Source organism: Passer domesticus, chromosome 21 (genome assembly GCF_036417665.1).
Source record: "Passer domesticus isolate bPasDom1 chromosome 21, bPasDom1.hap1, whole genome shotgun sequence".
In the NCBI taxonomy this organism is placed as follows: Eukaryota; Metazoa; Chordata; class Aves; order Passeriformes; family Passeridae; genus Passer; species Passer domesticus.
The window spans coordinates 3084734-3096978 of record NC_087494.1 but is presented as its reverse complement, the minus strand read 5'-3'; the positions used below and the strand labels follow the sequence as shown (position 1 = coordinate 3096978).

The window sequence follows — 12245 nt, the reverse complement described above, 5'->3', positions numbered from 1 at the left end:
GAGGGTGACAGCACTGCTGGTGGCATCTGTGCCCTGCCAGTGCCATGCTCGTGCCTCTTCTGGCTCCCTGGGAGCCTGTGCAGCCCCCCTGCTCATTCTGTGCAGCCCCCCTGCTCATTCCAGCCTTTTCTGCAGCAGGGAGACCTGCACAGCACTGAACAGCAGCAGGAGAGTTGGGAGGTGGTGAGGGAGAGAAGGAGAACAGCCCCTCATGTGAAAGAGGGACTTGAGAGGCAGATCGTGTTGAAATCACTGCCGGGCCTGCCCAGCCCTTGTCTTGTGTCTGCCTGATTGTGTTATGCTATCTAGAGAAAGTTTAATATCAAAAGCCAGTAATTGCTGTGACAGGAGGGGGGATAAGGGACAGTCTGGCCTGGATGTGGCAGGGGGCCAAGGTCCAGTGCCCAACATCCCCCACCAGTCCTGGCCTGCCCATCCCAGGTGGCACAGACCTGGTAGGGCTGGGCAAAACAAAACAAAAAAACAAAACAAAACAAAAAAAACAAAACCAAACAAAAAAGCAGGAACCAGCCCAAAGAGGGGCTGGGGAGGCAGGAAGGAGAGAACTCCGTGAGCCCCAGCAGTGTGGCATGGGGCTGGCTGTGGCTAATAGCCCACAAGCTGCCAGCACTGGCCCTTCTAAAATGCCTCACAGATGTCTGAATACGGCGGGACTGCAGCCCAGGGAGGGACTGGGGTTTCTTGGCAGGTGGGGGATCAAGGGCAGCTGAAGTTTAATGAGTTTGGTGGGTCTCAGCCCTGTTTCTTCTGGAAGGAGGCCACAGCATTCAAAGTGAGAAGCAGAGGAGTTGCAGGGCTGAGCCACCCAGACCCAGTGGGTTCTGTCCATGCCACTCTGGGCTGTGCAGGGCCCCTGTTCCTCAGACTCCTGCAAAGCCCTGCGTGTGGTCAGCCTGAGGTGATGGCACTGAAGAGAGACCCTGTGGAGAAAGGGAGAAAACCTTCCTTGTCTCAGCACATGAATTGCTGCTGTGCCTTTTTTTATTTCTTCCTCTTTAATTCCAGGTAAAAGAGAGAGTATTCTCAGGGTGAAAGCAGGATCTCGGAGCCTACATTTTCATGATAATGACAGCATGGCTTTCACCTTGTGTCCAGAGCTTCAGAGCAGAAAATGTCTGTACAACCTCTCTCCTTGAACCAGTGCTGGAGTGGGATATAATATCTGAATAATTTACAAAGGCTCTTCATTACACAGATTTATTTTTGGCAGCTTTGTTAGACTGCTCCTTTTAGGAACTAATAGGAAGTTTCTCTGGTTTCATTAGGACATCCCTGTATGAATTGTTCCAGTGGGGCCAGGGACTGGGACAGCTTCTTGCTCCATTAGAAATGCAAAATATTTCTGCCCTTTCTGTCCCCCATGGCTTTCTGGAAACCCACCTGCATGCCCAACCCCGAGCCAGCCCTGGTTGTAGCAAGTCTTTATTCCTGGCCAAGATGTTGAAGGAGTGGGGGTTTCCCCACATTGCCTTCAAAGAGATTTGCAGCAGACAAATGTTGGTTCACTTGGAGAGCTGCTACACAGAACTCCCTTTCCTGTGCTGGAAAAACCTTCATTTCTCAAGCCAGGTCTGAGGTGGGCTGTGGGAACCCCCACGGCTCCCCAGGCTGTGTTTGGGGCCACCTCCTCTGTGCCCAGACCACATCCAGCCCGATTCACACAGCCTGGGCCAGGCTAAAATCCCCCTCTTCTTCAGATGCAGGTGCATTGCCCAGCTGGAAACAAGCCCATTAAAAAGTCATTTACCAGGCACAAGTGAGTTTGTGTTCCCCTGGATTGGGATTTGCCAAGGTTATACCATAAATTAGAGTGTTTCCTGGAAGAATGTAAGGAGAGAGGGGAAAGAAAAAAAAAAAAAAAAAGATAAAATGGAACATTTTGTAGCCAACAGCAATGCCAATAAAGGAGCATTTCATTTCCCACTTGGAAGGGAGTGACTGCAAGCTGTTGCAAGGGTAGGGCAGGGTGCCTGTGCTGCTCCAGGACCAGGGGACAGCAGGGACCTGGTCTGGCTGCATGCACACCCTGACCATAAACTGCATTTCTCTGCCCTTGAGCAGAGCCTAAGCTGGGGTGACTCAGTTTCTCTCCACGTAAAAAGGGGGACCAGGATGCCAACCCCACTGGGGGAAGACTGTCTGCCCTGTTTTCCAACCCTTATTCTGCAGGGACACAAAGCCTGCCTGCACTATTAATAATCCTTGGCATGAAGCTGTCACAGTTTCCACTAATATGGAGATGTTGAAGTGAAAAAGCTACTGCACAATATGCAGGAGGTGTCACAATAACTCAGCTGCTATATTGTTCTTTTTAAAAATAAATACCACAACAGGCCAGCCCACATTGCTGGAGTCATGACGTGTAGGGTTTTATTTTTAAGCAGAAAATGTACTGATTTTTAAAGATAGACGTGGAGCAACATCCAAAATTTATGAAAGCTCCCTGTGTGCTCACACGTACCATCCGTGTTCCTGCCCGTTCTTCTCCCAATGGCTTCCAGGGACTGATCCTGCCCCAGCACGGGCACATTTGTGTGCGTGGCTTTGCAAGAGGCCCCATGGCAACAAAGTCCTTCCAGAAATAAAGTCAGAATTCGCCACCCCAGTGCTCTCTGGGGGATCCAATCGATCCCATGGGACACGAACTGCAGGGTCCGCTCCTCAGGCAGCAGGTTCAGGAGCAAAGTTTGCACCCAGAGCAGAATGTGCCATTGTTTGGAGATCAGAGGTTTCTCCGGGGGCCAGCTGTAGGTGAACTGCCTTTTTCCTCTGCCTCCCCTCACGCTCAGCCAAGGGCAACGCTGAAAGCAAGCAGAACGAAACTCTGGGGTAAAAAAAAAAAAAAAAAAAAGAAAAACCCAAAAAAAACCAAAAACAAAACAACTGTTCTGCTTGGGGAAGGGCGAGGAGCAGCCTCAGTGCCCGGCAAGGCCGCCGGGGGCTCCGGGCCCGCCTCAGGCCGGCCGGCTCCTGGGCCTGCCCCGCGGGCTCCGCCGCGCCGGGGCCGGGGCTGGGGCAGGGACACCGGCGGGCCGCGGCACCGGGAGGCTGCGGGGAGCACAGGCCGGCGGGGCACGGCCCGTCCCGACCGCGGGGCCGCGTCCCAGAGCTGAGTCCCGGAGCCCGGAGCACGGCCCGGCCCGGTGCCCGCGGCGCCGCGCGGCGGGGGCGGGACCGGCGGGGGCGGGCGCGGCCGTGGGCCCGCCCGGGCCGGGGAGGCGGCGGCGGCGGCAGGTGGTGCCGAGCAGCCGCAGGACGGAGCCGGAGCCGCAGCCGCCATTAGACAATAGGCGCCGGCGGCGGGAGCGGCGCGGGGCGAGCGGCGCGGCCGGGGCGGGGCGGCCGCGGGGCCGGGGCGGCCGGACCCGGCGCGGACAAAGGCGGCGGCGGCGCGGGGAGCCGCGGCGGGGGCGGCGGGCGGCAGCGGGCCGCTCCGTGCGGGGACCGAGCCGCAACCTGACATGATGTTTCCACAAAGCCGGCACTCGGTACGGAGCGGCCGCGGGGCGGGGCCGGGCGCCCGCGGGACGGCGCGGGGGCTGCCCGGGGGCTGCCCGGCCTCGCTCGGCCCCGCGGGCTCGGGGGCGTCGAGCGCCTCCCGCCGCCGGCAGCCGGTGCCGAGGGGCGGCGGCGCCCGGGGAAGGGGCCCCGCGGGTGACCTTGGGCGCGTCCCGGGCTCGGGCGCTGCCCCCGGCGGGGGCTCGGGGCGGGGGGGCCCGGCGGCCGCCGGCCCCGGCCCCAGCGCTGTCTCCTGTTGTTCAAGGGCTCCTCTCACCTGCCTCAGCAGCTGAAGTTCACGACCTCCGACTCGTGCGACCGCATCAAGGACGAGTTCCAGCTGCTGCAGGCCCAGTACCACAGGTACGTGCTGGCCCCGGGCCGTCCCGCAGCCCCGGTGCACGGGCATCGCTCCGGTGCTGCTGCTCCTTGCTTCGCTCCGGGGACCGCGTGAGAATTTGGGGAAGGGGAGCCCGGTCGTGTAGCTTGGGACACCCTTGGCTGGAGGAGCACCTCGGGCACGGCGTTGGTCGTGTCCACATGGGAGCCCAGCGAGGAGAACGCCCATTCCCTTCTCTAGCCAAGGTCTTTCCTCCAAGTGCTGCTCAGCCAGGACTGCACAGACACTTGCCAGGCCTCCTGCCTCTTGCTGGGAGTTTTCCTCGCTTTTTCTCGCTGGCTGCCATTCCTGGACTGCAAATACTGCAGGGAGCACTTAAATCCAAAAGCATCTACTTTTCTGTGTGTATGTGTGTGTGTGGAAATAGCGCTGCTGACCCAAAAGCTGGCTTGAGACAATCTGTTGCTTTGTGTGTGTGAGTGTGTCTGACATAAACACGAAGCCCTTTGCTTTGAATTGTCTGGGTGATGCCCTCTGCCACAGCCTGGCGCTGGTTTTGCTGTGTGCATTGGTGCCATGTGGCTGCAATGTCCCCCCAGCCCGGGCTCTGCCTGCGGGCAGGTTGCAAGTTTGTGGTGGTGTCATTTTGGCAGGAGCAGGCAGAAAAGCTGCTGGGAAGTGGCCATTTCCTGGTGTCTCTGTGCCTTGGCAGTGCCAGCAGGGGAGTAGGGGTTCCTGCTGGAAGGGAAGCTTTCCCCCCATGCCGCTCCACCCCCTCGGACTTAATCTGCTCAAGAAGGAGCAGGTTTTGTGTAGGTGAAGCTGTTTCTTGTTTGAAACATAAAACCACAGCACATGCTGGCTGCAGTTGCTCGGCTGGTGAGTTGGAGTCTCATAAAACACTGGGAGCAGCGGCACTTTCTCTGAAGGGTGTGAAGAATCTAGGAGAGAGGAAAAATCCTTGCTTCTGGAGGGATGTGCTGCACTTGGGCCTCCCCCTGCCCGCCCCCATCCAGAAGTGGGTCTGGCTTTGGTTTTGATGTTGTACTGGAACATCTCTTGAGTGCTGCAGACAGGTTCTGTGCCAGAATCTGTCCCCAGCTGCCAGCGATCTGTTGAGGAAAGGCAAACCCCTCCCTGGGCAGCCAGCTCTGCTTCTCCCCAGCATTCTGCTTCCTGTGGAATGGATTTGCCTGAGGGAGGTCAGTGCTCTGCTGGTGGATTCCCTTGTGTCCTTTTGCTGATTGTGTGTTGGGGAGGGCTCCAGCTGAGAAAGTGGGAGCAGGCTCTGTGTGGTCACTGCCGTGCCAGCACAGCCTGTCTGGGCTCTGCTCTGGCCACCCCTTGAAGTCCAGATAGTGATGTCCAAGAATCCAGCCTGGCCGGGATGAGGCCATGCAGGAAGCAGCTGCTCTGTGGCGATCAACTCTCTCACCTCCTGTTTGTGGTTTTTCTTACTGTTTTCTGGCTTTTCAGCTTGAAGTTGGAATGTGACAAACTAGCCAGCGAGAAATCGGAGATGCAGCGTCACTACGTCATGGTAAGGACTGGCCCAGCAGCCCCGAGCAGAGTGTGTGGGTGGCAGCACCAGCAGGTGCCTGGGCTCTGCCTGGCAGGGAGCCCACGCCCCACAGGGCTCTCAGCAGGGCTGGAATTGGCTCTTTGCTGAAAATGGGGCTGTTTTGTGTTGGCTGCATGCAGGGGGTTGTTGGAATGCACGGTGGGAGGGAGGTTTTTGATGGAGAAAACGGGGCCTGGTGGGGGATTGCTTGGAGGGTGCTTGGCCCAAAGGAAGTGACAGCTCTTACACATCTGAGGAGGTGGTGCAAGGTGTGCAGGTGTTTGGGGACTCTGGGAAGGTCGTGGCCAGTGAGAGACAAAGCAGTGCTCTGGGAAGTCGTGAAAGTGGGAAAGCCCACAAGCCAGGGGTGAGTTAGAAGCAGAAATGAGCTTCTGTGCCAGGGCTAAACCCTGTGCACCTTGTGGTGACCCCAGAGCCTTGCTGAGCCCTGGTGCTGAGTGCTGGCACGTGTGTCCCACACAGGCTGTGCAAGCCCCAGGGCAGTGCTTGGTAAAGGCATGAGAAATGGTGCCACGTGTGGGCAGCAGGGTTGGCTGTGGCTTTCCAAGAAAACAGCCATGTTCTGGTGAGCAGGGTGTGGGTTTGCCTGCCAGGTAATGCCTCTGGAGCCCTTGTAGCACAGGGGAGGGATGCCAAGCAGGGCTGTGGTCTCTTCCTTTCCTATCATGGAGTTAATGGGAGGCTGCAATACTGTCCATGAAAATGAGCTGCTTCCTGCTTGCCAGCTGCTGCACCTGCCCTGGAAAGAAGAGATAAGATGTAGAAATTAATAGAGCAGCTCTTCAGAGCAGAGTTAAGACTTAAAAAAATCAGAAATAAGGGAGCTAGCTGGCCCCTTCACTGCCCTCGTGGCCAGGCTCTGAGGCTGTGGGGAGCAAGGTGTGTTGGGGCTGGGGACAAGGAGAAGAGGTCACAGCTTTCCTGGTGTATTAATGGTGAAGCCTGCCCCGTTCTCGCTGATAAACAATTGCTTCCTGTGCAGTCTGCACGGAAACCCTCATCTCCAGCAGTGGCCAAGATACATTTTCCTTTTTTTTTTTTTTCCTTTAATGCTGGCAGTCACCAGAATTGATTCAGGTTGCTGTCAGCAGCAGAGGGGAAGGGCTGCTGCTCGTGGCGCAGCGCTGGAGGCTCTGCAGGCGCAGCAGCTCCTGCCTTGTCTGCGTGGCTGAGCCGGAGCTGCTGCCGCTCCCCATCACGGGGAGCCAAGAGGAGGGCTCCTGCGAATGTGCAAAGCTGCTACAGCTGCTCTGATTTTTGAATAAGTCACAATTGGCAGCTTGGGGGACGGGCTCCTGCTTCCTGCTCGGTCTTCAGAATGCAAAGAAGCCTCGAGAGCCCGCAGCAGGCTGAGATCATTCTGATACCAAGCCGGGCGCTTCGTCGCCTTGTGGCGTCGGTACCAGGATGCCAGTGATCTTCAGTTAAATGAGCACAGATGTGGATTGTTCTTTTCCCTTTGGAAGAATCAGGATTGCAGCCTGCAGGCTGCAGGAGGAGGTTTCTAAACTCTCAAAACATCAGCCTTATAACAGCTTCTTCCAGGGGTCAGGAATTAGCTGCTTCTGCCAATAGATTGTCTGTAGCTGCCTGTTGCTGCTGTGCAGGGGTTTTCTGGGTGGATTGTTTTTGTGTGTGGAGGGGGGAGGTTTCCACATAACTCCATCCTAAACAGCTGGAGCTGTGTGCAGCTGGATGTGTTACTTGCTAGATGAAGCCCAGTTGTGATCTCTCCCGTTTGCTGCTGAAGGAGTCATGTGGGCTTTAGGATACTGGCCAGGCAGAGCTCACAGAGCCAGGCTGCCTCTCTCTCCTGGCTGTGCTTAGGGAAGTCTGGAGCCCTGAGCCTTTTTCCAGGTTTGACACAGCATCACTCTCACCTCAGTGCAGACTGTGAGGGGAATCCTGTGGGGCAAGACTCCAGTCTGGAGCAGGGTGGGCAGGGAGCAGCTGGAGGGGGTCTCTGTGCTTTGCCTCCTGCTGCCTTTGTTTCCTGGGGCTTGCCTCTGCTCCCCTGCCTTTGTAGAAAACCCTGCCAGGAATGCAGTGGTGCTTCCCAGCACTCACCTGGCAGAGGCTTGACTTACAATTTGTTTTGTTCTCTTCTCTCCTGCTCTGCAGTACTATGAGATGTCCTACGGGCTGAATATTGAAATGCACAAACAGGTAGGGAGAAAAACCTCTCCAAGTGCTGCAATTCCTGGGGAAGGTGGGATGTCTAATCTGCGTTGCCCTCTGTCACTTCAGTTGCCTTTCAGGAACTAGAAATGCCATCAGCCTGTAAAATGTCAGAGCTGCCTTTGAAATGCAGGGCCCCCCCACCTCTCAGGATCACAGTGCTGGCCTGTGGGCTCTGTCCTGGGCTCTGGGCACCCTGTGGTTCTCCCCAGGGCCTGAACAGGCACCAGGAAGGGTCTGGAGCTGCAGCTTGGAGACTCTGTGGCAGCCTGGATAAGTTTGCTCATTACCCTCAGTGGTGGTTAAGTTGTTAATTATCTCCAGTGACTAATTACCTGTGGTGTTAACAACATGAGCCTCCTCTGAGCCTGTCTCTATCTGGCTTCAGCTCCAGTCACAAAGTCGTGGCTCAGTTTAAGCCTCTTAGCACAGTTCTGTTCCTCACAAAGGCACTTGGTGCTTCTGATCCCATTGCCCTTGTTGCTAAGCCCATGAGACTGGCTTCCCTGGGAAAACCTGGGTCTTGTGGAAGAATCTGAGCCACAAATCCTCACTGCTGTCCCACGAATGTCTCCCAGCCTGATCTGCTTCCCTGTGGTGCTGTTGGGGTCCCCTCAGCTGGTTTTGGGGTGCACCTGTATTCTTTGGCTCTGTGTTTTGAGTCCTTTAGAAAGTGATTTGCAAAGGACTGTTAGCTTCAGTATTTGCCAGGAGAAAAGCATTTAATACCCCAGAAGTTGCCACTGCTGCTGTGAGGGTAGTGAGGAGGCCCAGCCCCTTTGGTCTCCCCCAGTGGCCCCAGTCCAGCAGCTCAGCTGGGGAGGGGGAGCCTGGGGGGGCTGACAGCCATGAACATGTCTGTGTCCACATGGCAGATGCAACAGCACATCCCCACCTGGGTCTGTGGGAACTTTGCTCTCTGGTTGCTCCCAATTTAACAAATTAACAATGAGTGTTGGGGACCTGGAGAGGAAGAGGAATAATGAAACTTTTCTCTTCGCAGTCAGCAGCATCCTTTCATTTAACCGTGCAGGGAGGAGCCTCAGGGGGAAAGGGGATCCCCATGGCACCAGGATGCTGCCAGGAGGGTGGGTTTGCTCACAGCCATTTGGGGACTCAGCCCTGGCCAGGAGGAGGAGGAGGGAAGGTGAGGCAGCTGATGCTGTGGCTGCTCAGTCCTGAGCTGCCTGACTTTTCCTCTCTGTTTCTCACACCTTTTAGGCTGAAATTGTCAAGAGGCTAAATGGGATTTGTGCACAGGTTCTGCCCTACCTTTCACAAGAGGTGAGTCCCCCAGCCTGGGGGGTTTGTTGGCATGGAGGCTGCTGTCCCTGTGCAGCCAGTGAGGTGTCACAGCCCTGCAGGACAGGCAGCCACCCACCCCTGGGCTGGCAAACCCTTGCCTGCTCTCAGCCCAGCCCTTCAAGGCAGTGTTGGCTCCTGGAGCACTGTGTGGTGGGTAATGTGCCCCTCTGTTGGTCCACCCTAAAACTTCTGTCTTGCTCTGTATATTACTATATTCTAAAACTCTAAATTTTCTACCCTCTAATATTGCACACTTCTAATCAAACTACACACCCATAATCCCAGTGTTATCAATCAATTTTGGAAGCTTTCTCCACAGCCTTAGGTCAAATGCAGTGCTCTCTTGGGAGTCAGAGTCTGTCAGCACAGAAAGTCTAAAATTCTCAGTATCCAGAACTCCAATACCCTTCCATCCCTTTTGTGGCAGCTGGGACAAAGCTGCTCCTGCTCTCCTGCCCGTGGCTCCTGAGCCATCAGCAGGGGCAGCTTTGGGTGGTAATCAGGGGAGAAGGACACTTAAAAAAATACCTCCATATGGAGGATACCTCCTCTCATCCTCTTTGAGATCTGGTTCCTCTGCCTCATTAATTCATGCAGCTGATGGGCTCCTCCCACTCCCCTGAGAAATTAATTGGGGGAGGGGGTGAGTCACTGTCTGAGGCGAGGGGAGGATTAAGCACTTCTAGAGCTGTATTTTCTGTCTGCCCATGGAGGCTGAGCCCTGAGCAGCTCTCCTGGCCCTTTGGGGGTTGGAAGCTTCGTGCTTGGGGTCAGTGCTGGGCTTGGGGCACAGGTTCTGTTTTTGCCACCCACCTGTTCTTAGGACAGACAAAGTCGCTTGCTGATCAGATCAGGGTTGCCTAATAACTAAGCCCCAGCTAAATCTTTTGCATCTTAATGCAATCCTTAACCCTGTCCTGCTGCCAAAATGAAAAGAAAAATCCCCTTGCTGAAGTGCAGTGGACAGTGCTGGTGTTGCAGAGACCTCGTGCTCTGCAAGGAGCAAGTGCAGTTCTCCTTTATTTTTATTAAATATATTATATATCCATTTTTTCAGCCTGTGTTTGGAACACCCAGCTGCTGCTGCAGTTGATATCCAGGATGTGTCCCAAGGAGCTTCCCAAGAGCTCCTGATTTTTAGGGCTCGTTTTGTTTGTTAGAGGGTTTGTGTAGCTGAAGGCTGGCAGGATGAGACACTGCCCACCTTGGAGCCTTCTGGCCAAGGATCTCTGGGTGTGTGGAGAGCAGGACAAGGGTGTGGGAAAGAGGGGACCTGTTTGACCCTGTGGTGAGGAAGAGGATGAGACAAAGGTGCTTCCTTCCTGCTCCTTGCTGCCCTAGGCCTGGGTGGGAGGCCCTCGTCTCGGTGAAGTGTGTGCAGGTGTCTCCAGCTGTGGGGTAACCAGCCTGATGGTGTGGACTGGCTCCCTGTTCTGCTTCCCTGTGGCACTACAAGTGACCCCAAATTCCTCTGTTTTTTCCTTGCCAGCATCAGCAGCAAGTCTTGGGAGCCATTGAACGAGCTAAGCAGGTCACGGCGCCAGAACTGAACTCCATCATCCGTGTACGTGATGCTTGGGTTGGGAGGGGAGGGAATCCCAGCCCCTGGCCAGGACGCTGAGCTGGGCTGTGTGGGGACACCAGGGGACCCTGCTCTGCTGCTGTGGCTGCAGTGGGACGAGGCTGGGCTGGCAGTGCTGGCACAGGGCTGGCTGCACCCAGGCTTGCTGTGGGGTTTGCAGGGATCCCTGCTCTGTCCCAGCAGGTGCCAGGAGGGGAGCTTTGCTTTTGAGCAGGACCCACAGTAGGCACCCAGCATGAAAACACCATCTGCTCTTGGTCAGAGTTGAGTGAGGGCTTTAACTGCAGCCTTGGGACACGCCAGAGCCTGAGGCCAGATGTCCTGTGGGGCAGGGGCTGTGTGTCCTGCTGGGGACACAACGTTGAGTCTTCTCTTGAGGTTACCACAGCAGCAGGACTCGAGAACCTCTTTTCCCACCCAACCCTGAGGTTTAAGCTTATTTAACCCCCTGCTTTAAGCTTGATTGCTGCCACACTCCAACCGATCACACTCAAAATGACAATACCCCCGTTGTGTCTGTGTGTCTGTCCATCGTTCCCTACAGCAGCAGCTTCAAGCTCACCAGCTGTCTCAGCTCCAAGCCCTCGCTCTGCCCCTGACCCCGCTCCCCGTGGGGCTGCAGCCCCCGTCGCTCCCCGCTGTCAGCGCCGGCACCGGGCTCCTGTCGCTCTCGGCCCTAGGCTCGCAGGCTCACCTCTCCAAGGAGGACAAGAACGGCCACGATGGCGATGCCCACCAAGATGATGACGGCGAGAAATCGGATTAGAGCGACCGGGGTTGGGGCTGGGGGAAGGGGGCTGGCTGGGGGAGGGAGGGAGGGAGGGGGCGGGTTAGTGCAAAATGCAGTATCTCTCTCTGATTGCTGTGCAGCAGGGCCCTGGTGACCCGTGCTGGGTGGCAGCTTGCCAGGCCTGTCCCCAGGGCGGGTGGCAGGGCCTGGGGGTGTCCCCGGCGCCGTCCCCGCGGCGGTGCAGGCGCCATAGCGTTACCCGTGTGGCCAGTCGTGCTCTCCCTGTGCCCAGCCTGCCTTCCCCGGCCCTCCTCCCCCTCACAGAGCCTGGCTTGGGCCGCTCTGGGGCCGCTTTGCCCCCTGGCTGTCCCAGCTCCTCGGTGCCATGTGGCCCCTCCCTCCACCTGCTGCTCCCCCCTCGGTATTTAAAGATTGCCCCTTGATCCTAACGGTTCTGCACAAACTCCCTGCTAGGATCCCTGGCCCAGAACAATCTCCTCCCTTCCCCAGGCGCTCTTGGTCTCGTGGCATCCCCCCCACGCCCCTCCTGCACTAATACCAGGCCTAAAAACAGCCTTGCTGTTCTGCATGTACCTGTTCTCAAGCAGCTCTGGCTGCCAGGGGCTTCACCCTGGGCTGGAGGGGGAGCCCGTGCCACCTGCTCCCCCTCAGCACAGCATCGGGCTGTGGTGGCTGGGCACAGGGGGCAGGCAGACCAAGAGCCTTCCCCAGCCTCCCCCTCCCCGTGCCCCTGCCCTGTGTAGAGGATACAGCAGCTTTCTCTGTTCTTATCTCCGTGCGCTAGCGTGTCTTCTTAAAAAACAAAAATGGAAAAAAAAAAATAATGAATAATAATCTGGTGTTTGTATATAGTTCTTTAGAAAGATCTTGTTTTGCTTTTTGTGTTTAATCACTTGACCTATAATAAGAGGAACTGAAAATGCTGTATCAAGGACGTACAAGCTGTGCCTTTCAAATAAAGAAATAAGAAGGTTGGTTAAAACCGTGA

The 12245-nt window shown here is 56.3% G+C and overlaps 1 protein-coding gene across 2 annotated transcripts; it reads left to right on the top strand.

Annotated features, from left to right (window-relative positions):
* Positions 1 to 3315: 3315 nt before the first annotated feature.
* TLE5 (TLE family member 5, transcriptional modulator) lies at positions 3316 to 12245 on the top strand. 2 transcript variants are annotated; one of them, XM_064396675.1, is made up of 7 exons: positions 3316 to 3509; positions 3785 to 3882; positions 5336 to 5399; positions 7563 to 7607; positions 8841 to 8903; positions 10414 to 10488; positions 11054 to 12245. In XM_064396675.1, exons 1-7 carry the CDS (start codon positions 3483 to 3485, stop codon positions 11270 to 11272), a joined length of 591 nt encoding a protein of 196 aa, XP_064252745.1. In that variant the 5' UTR covers positions 3316 to 3482; the 3' UTR covers positions 11273 to 12245. The 2 variants fall into 2 exon arrangements, with proteins under 2 accessions (XP_064252745.1, XP_064252744.1); XM_064396674.1 differs by having other exon boundaries at positions 3321 to 3509; positions 11051 to 12245.

Coding starts and splice junctions, on each gene's coding strand:
- TLE5 (XM_064396674.1), top strand. CDS start 3,483: ATGATGTTTCCACAAAGCCGGCACTCG. Junction 3,510..3,784: donor TTCCACAAAGCCGGCACTCG/GTACGGAGCGGC, acceptor CTGTTGTTCAAG/GGCTCCTCTCACCTGCCTCA. Junction 5,400..7,562: donor TGCAGCGTCACTACGTCATG/GTAAGGACTGGC, acceptor CCTGCTCTGCAG/TACTATGAGATGTCCTACGG.